Genomic DNA, 6,766 nt, shown 5'->3' with positions numbered 1-6,766 from the left:
TTGTATCTTGTAACGCTGGCGTGATGTTTTACTGTGAGTCTGGAGTTTTGGTCATAGTGAACCTGCATAACTCCTGCTGTTTGTGAGATACTCGCACCAGAAGCATCAGTGGGAATAAAAAGGAAATGGAAAAACATGTGTAATGTGAATTGAATTGGGTCGCGTCTAATTAATTTTATAGCTTTTCACAGTATGCATGTATTCCTTATGGTGGCACAGTGTGTGTCGGGGGTCTAGTGAGGATGAAGTCGCTGGAGCTAGTGATGAGCGATACCACTGATTTCCTTTCCAATCCGATACCAAGTAAAAATAAGGGTGGTATCGACGATACTGATCCAATACCGATACTTTGTACAAAAACGTATTTTATTTATTTATTTATTGTATCTTTAATTGTATCTCAAATCATTGTGATTACAGGACATCAGATTACTTGTTCTTATCATTTAATAATGCAGAATTCATCATATAGAAATGAAAAAACTGAAGTTGTGCCTATCTGAACACGTTGCCTGCAGCACTAAAGGACTCCGTGAGAGACGTCTGTCTCGCCCTGGCAGCACCTGTCCCTGTCCTCCTCTTCAGTTCGCCTCAACATACGCTCGTCTTATTCTGTGATATGATTTACTGTGAGGTGTTTGACGAGGTCAGCGGTGTTGCCACAACACTTCACTTTCTTGCCACATGTATCACAAACCGCGTCTCGGCTGTTTGTGGAGGTAAAACACGTCCACACATTACTCAGCCAGTGTTGTGAGTGCGCACGCCAGAGGCTGCAACACATTTATGCAGCCGTGTTTCACACATGACTATGAAAGGTGGAAGAGGACGTAGTTCCTTCCAATGCAGACAATCCGAATGTTATAGTTTCTTTCCGCTGTGTTCCTGTTAATGATAAACTACAAATTTACTAAAATATCGATATTTTAATGTGAGAATCGATTCTAGAACATAAATGACTGGTATCAGAGGAATCGATATTTCAGTATTGATCTGCACACCACTAGCTGGAGCACCAAATAACATTTGATGTTGAAAGCAGTGTGTGGCTCTCTCTCTCTCTGCTAATAGGAGTGAATGGAGATCGCCCAGCAGTCTCTGTCTGTCTCACGTTCTCGCAGTAATCATTAGAATAAGATATTTATCTGGTATTGATATATCTATATAATGTTTATTGACTCTTCACAGTCCACATCAAAAATAATAATGAGATATTGAGGATACTGTTTTCCTTCCAAAGCTGTCATTCAGTGCTGACGAGGCCAAATGACTCCGGATAATAAACAGTGAATCCTTGCGCCTGGCTCTACAAGAAGCAGGAACCTAACCCTTGTCTGGTCGTGGTCACGTGGCCTGGGTGTTTTGACCCACGCCTTGAGCAGTGTTTGCCAGATCTGCGCTTCTGACGCTCGTGACAGTGTTAAACGTCTGTTTCGAGGCTGCCGGCCTCATGCCCGGATCAAGGCAGCCAATCCAAGCCTTCAGTTTCTGTACCACGTGATTTTGAAACGCGGAAAAACACCTAAGACCTTTGGTTCCAGTCTCGGAGCGGAGGTCCGGAGATGATGAGGCGGGCCGTGGTGCACGTGTCCGTGGGCTTCCTGCTGTGTGTCGGCCTGGTGAACACCGGCCTGTTCGCGGACGTTGACGTGGACCTGAGTTCCGAACACTACGCGGAGAGGCGGGTCGACGGTCTGCCCGCGTTCTTGGCGATGCCCTGTAACTGCGTGGTCAATGTGGGTTACGTGTGCGTGGGGCTGTACTGGCTGCTGTGGCGCGGGGACGACGCTGAGTCGGAGCGCGCCCGCTACCTGAGGCACGTGTTCGCCCTCATGGCCGTCTTTTACGGCCCCGTACAGTGGACGCGCCTGGCCATGCTGCGGCGCGCTCCAGCCGTTCTCGACCAGTGGCTGACTTTACCGATCTTCGCGTGGGTGCCGGTGTGGATCGACTTTATCGAGAGGCGGACCGAATGGCGCGCGTCGCACGCGGCGACGCTCGAGCTCGGCTCCGTTCTCAGCTACGGACTGGCGATCGCACACCGACGCGGCTTCGACACGGCGCTCGCAGGTCACGTGCTCTTTGCGGTGTACAAAGGGGTTGACGTGCAGCGGACGCACGGAGATGTGCGCACGCGCAGACACCTCGTGCTGGCTTTGCTGTCGTGTGCAGGCTTCGTGCTCCTGAAGCTGCTGGATCACCACCTGGCTCAGTACCGCCTGTTCCAGCGCTTCACCGGACACTTCTGGTCCAAAGTGTGCGACGTGCTGCAGTTCCACTACAGCTTCTGCTTCCTGACCAGGCTGACGAGCAGAGCGCGGGCCAAGACTGAGCCGCAGCAGCAGTGACAGCCACGCAGCATCCACGCAGCATCCTCCAGCTGGGAGTTCATTCTGTCTCATTCCACACAAGACCACATCTTCACCTCAGCATAACTCTAGATTCTGTTCAGCTTCAATACTTTAGTTCCACATAAATATTGATTCTCCCTGAGCTACAGGAGCAGCTGCAGCATTCGATGTGCCCCAGCCACGTGGCTCCAGCTCCAATCAGCTGTATCTAATAATAGAAAAATGAGCAGAACGATGCCAGTGGGAGGGCAGAACAAAGAAAACCGCTGCTCTCAGGAAAAGGACCACCAGGATAGCCCCCCAGACTTTTGTGGACTCTTGAGACCAAAGATGACCACTGCAGTGTAGCTGAAGTAAACATGTGACATTAAGCTTCACCACCCCTTAGGGCTGCTCTGCTGGAGGAGGGGTGAAGGATTGCTGCTTACTTACAATGTTCAGTGGTGCACATGTGCAATCTGAGTTAAAATAAAGAAAAGTACACATGTCTGTGTGTTGTTTAGTCTGACTGTGACTTACAGACCATTAGTACCTACTCAGATCGACTCGGCATGGTTCGGCTCAGTTTTCAGGGTTTCCCATTATGTCACAGTATGTGGCACCCCTCCTCACAGGGGCGGATCTACAGGGGCAGCATGTGCCACCCTAGTTTTGCATATGTCAGTGTTGTTCATTAAAATAAGATAGCACCCCCCACCACCACTTAAAATGGTTCAGCCCAGAGCCTTTTCACATCTTACACTGGGGATTGATTGCGTGAGTGTTATTCACCCTCCGGGGGCAGCTATTGGTGTAAATGTACCATGATTTGGCAGCACCTGTGATTTGGTTATTTAGGAAGAGGGGAAAGTTTTGGGACAGTGGCGAGAGAGCGATATCGACAGCGACTTTTGAGTTGTGAGAGATTTGTGACGTTTAGCATGTAGTTAGTGTGTAGTGTAGTCATGAGCTTTGTGTGTCAAAATGTTACACCCCTGAAAACAGGGGAAAAGAATCACGAGAGTGATTATGACTTGCGTCTCTCATGCAGTCGTTTATTGCAGTGAGGAGAACGCGCGAAAGCCCCCTAGTGGAGAATAGAGACACTACTAATCGATCCCAGAAAAGGCTTACTAGCCGATCACTGATGTATAGATTGTAACATGAAAGCCATTAATATAACATGAAAAATAATAAACTCTTAATCATTTTCTTACCATGTTTACATTCTTTTCGTCCTTATATCAACAGATATGAATTAGTATTAACTGAACAGTTTTATATGCAGTAGTCCTTATTAGAGATGGACCGATCCGATATTACGTATCGGTATCGGTCCGATACTGACCTAAATTACTGGATCGGATATCGGAGAAAAATAAAAAATGTAATCCGATCCATTAAATATCACGAAAGTACCTCACAAAACTTGCAACACGCCGTAACTCACCTCAGAACGTTAGCACGTCGGAGCAGTATGCATCACGTGATAGAGCAGCTGTGGCATGCGGGACCTGTCGGTGGTCTGGATAGCATGTGGAGCTTCGCTAGCAACCCGGCATTTCATCTCCGACAAAGTTATCCCCGAGAGAAGTAAAGCAAGTGTGTAAGTCCACCTCTGAATGTTTGTAAAGCATTCCTGCGTTAAGCTTAACAAACGACTGCCTCTTCTTGCTGCTACTTCAATCATGAAACTGCTTAATGATCAGCTGATCGGCTTTTCTGTCGTGAGTCCGTGTCTCTAGTTTGCTTTTGGCCCACTTTGCACCAGAAAGAGGAAACCAGCGGCTGAACAACAGCAGCACGTTTAAGCTTGATCAGCTGTTGTTAGAATTTATTTATTATTAGTTTCTACTCCAGGATCTTTTTCTACGTAGCTGACGGCTGGTAACTGTGCAGGGGCGGATCTAGCAAAGTTTAGCCAGGGGGGCCGATAGGGCATTAACAGGGAAAAGGGGGCACAAAGACATGCTTTTCTTTCTTATTCTCATTTAAAATGTCGAGCTTTTAATAAATAATTATCCGAATCTTACACCGAAAGTTTTAATTTGATGTAAAATGAATAGAAGTCAATTACTGTATATAGTGACTATTAAGTCTAATATATATACCCTAGTAAGCTATAGTACTTTTTCCTTTGGGAAGGTACCATCTGTGCAGTCTGCAATTTTGTTGAAGAAAGATGTTGAATCTATTTAATATTTCTTGAAAAATAATTGATTTCTGTGCATTTTTTTTCACACTGCATCAAATTAAGGTTGATTACGTCGATTAAGCATCATGAGGTGGAGCGTGAGGGGTGGTTCCCTATTTTTTATTTATTTATTTTTGTTGTTGCTGGGAGTTGGAACCCTATTAGTTAGGTTGCTTAATATTTATGCTAAGTACTCTTTAAAATACCAGAATAGGGAGGATGGTGTAGGTTTAAGTTTATTAGATTGATCAGTATTGCTGAACTATGAAATATATATTTTTTTGCATACAGGTATAACAGAATAGCTTTAGTGTAGTTGTTGTTTTAAACTTGAGTATGAACTTATACAAAATGCAGCAAGATATTTAAAAAACAGTTTTGTTGATTAAAAAACACTATATCGGATTCATATCGGTATCGGCAGATATCCAAATTTATGATATCGGTATCGGACATAAAAAAGTGGTATCGTGCCATCTCTAGTCCTTATACCTGTCACAAAAACAATGAGGAAAGCCACCAAAGGCAGACGGCAGTGGAAACACTGGACTGATGCAGCAGCTTTACTCCTGTGCTGTTCTCCTCTGTCTTGTGGCCGACAAACTATTTTTTGCACTGGCACAAATAATTTGTGGGGCACCTTATTGTGACAACTAATTGTTCTCTAATTTTAGTGTTAGTAGTATTTTTAAATAGCTGTACAAAAAAATGCCAGATGTATTATTTTTAGGTAAATGGTTAAATATAACTTTATTTCTACCTTAATCTACAATTTATATTTGCATTTCAAGTTATGAAAATAATTCAATAAACATGTCTGTGGTTTTTACAGTAAAAATAGAACTTTCTCCTACTCGGTTTTTATATTTTTATGTGATTTCAGATCAATTGTGTTAGTACAGTATGTCAATGAAAACATTACTGTAAGTTCAGACGTGAGATTGTGCTGAAAAGAATGATGCCACAGAAGGCACGAGAAGAAAATTTAAAGGTGAAATACAAAGTAGTGAAAAGTGGCCAATGGTACCCTGGACCCCAGAGGCTTAACCTGAAAAGTCAGGTTTCTGTTGATGACAGCGCAGATTTAGAGGTAACTTTGGGTTCCCTCTTGTTCCTCTAGCACAAAGTGCAGTTAGCTGCAACATCTTTCTAAATTCTTCTTTTACTGTCATTTTCTTAAACTGACAGCCCATCAAATACGTGTGTCTACTGTCCATTTTTATAGTTGCATACTATCCTAATAACAGTTCCAAAGTTATTTCTACAGAGAATTTACTGAAAATTAGAAGCTCTATTGTGCCACATCAAACCTACAAAGGCAAAGTCATTCATTACTCTGTTAAAGACTCGTACTGGGAGACATGGTCAGTGCAGTTTAATGTCAGAGAGATATTCCTGAAACTGCTGGATAAACAGACACTCACTCAAGAACGAGTAGCACAGTTGAGGTCATAAAGGGCAGGAAGTTAAACATCACTATACCATCTGACATGCTGGGGAGGGGAACAGAAACAAGGGAATGTCTTCGATCATGCTGTTTAGGACAAGGCTTACAACTTGAAGCACAACAATGGCAACATTTAATGAAATCACTCTAAAATATAAGACATTGTAACAAAAAAGAAACATTGATGAAGCGTCCAAAAAGCCCCATGGTGAGTAAAATCCCAGAGAGAGCGCAGCTTTCACACCTGATCAGCGTGCTTGTATGAGCGAGGCTTGTTGTGTAAAGCACTTTGATTTCTCCTGGAGAGTAGAAAAGTGCTGCATAAGAGTCAGTCCATTTACCATTAAAAGATGTATGGATGTTCTGCTTTGTCATTTCATAGACTTGGTCACTGGTACTTTCTTATTATAAGGATGCTCCTGCTCTGCTCCCATTCTACCTGCTGGCTCTTTAAAACGTGTGGGAAGTTTTGTCTTTGGTTCCAAGATTTCTTCCTTCTGTCTGTCCCCAGAGTTGGAAAAAGAGCAGTGAGATTTGCAGGCCTGCCCTCGTGCAGCATCAAATAAAACTTAATGAGCTAGTCTTACAAAAAGAATTGTACAGATTTATTTAACAAAGCTTGTTTATTTCACAAATTAATAGTAAGACACAGAAACTCAGTATTGATATGGATTAAACCTGCGAGAGCGAGTTACTCACAGCATGCATTACAAAGCGAGCACCTCATTGTTGATGCTGCTTTGTTTGGTGACCCTGTGTTTGGTTGGTGAGTAGGTCTGTAGGCCTTTAGACTGC

At 43.7% G+C, this 6,766-nt stretch overlaps 1 protein-coding gene across 1 annotated transcript; it reads left to right on the top strand.

Moving 5' to 3' along the window:
- The first annotated feature begins 1,290 nt into the window (after positions 1–1,290).
- On the top strand, positions 1,291–2,840 carry tmem187 (transmembrane protein 187). The gene has a single exon (XM_080904584.1). The coding sequence runs from the start codon at positions 1,563–1,565 to the stop codon at positions 2,346–2,348; it is 786 nt and encodes a 261-aa protein (XP_080760710.1). The 5' UTR covers positions 1,291–1,562; the 3' UTR covers positions 2,349–2,840.
- Positions 2,841–6,766: the final 3,926 nt, after the last annotated feature.

The sequence above is a fragment of the Rhamphochromis sp. 'chilingali' genome (genome assembly GCF_963969265.1).
Source record: "Rhamphochromis sp. 'chilingali' genome assembly, chromosome: 15".
In the NCBI taxonomy this organism is placed as follows: domain Eukaryota; kingdom Metazoa; phylum Chordata; class Actinopteri; order Cichliformes; family Cichlidae; genus Rhamphochromis; species Rhamphochromis sp. 'chilingali'.
The sequence above is the reverse complement of the archived record's forward strand: the minus strand, read 5'-3'. Positions and strand labels throughout refer to the sequence as shown.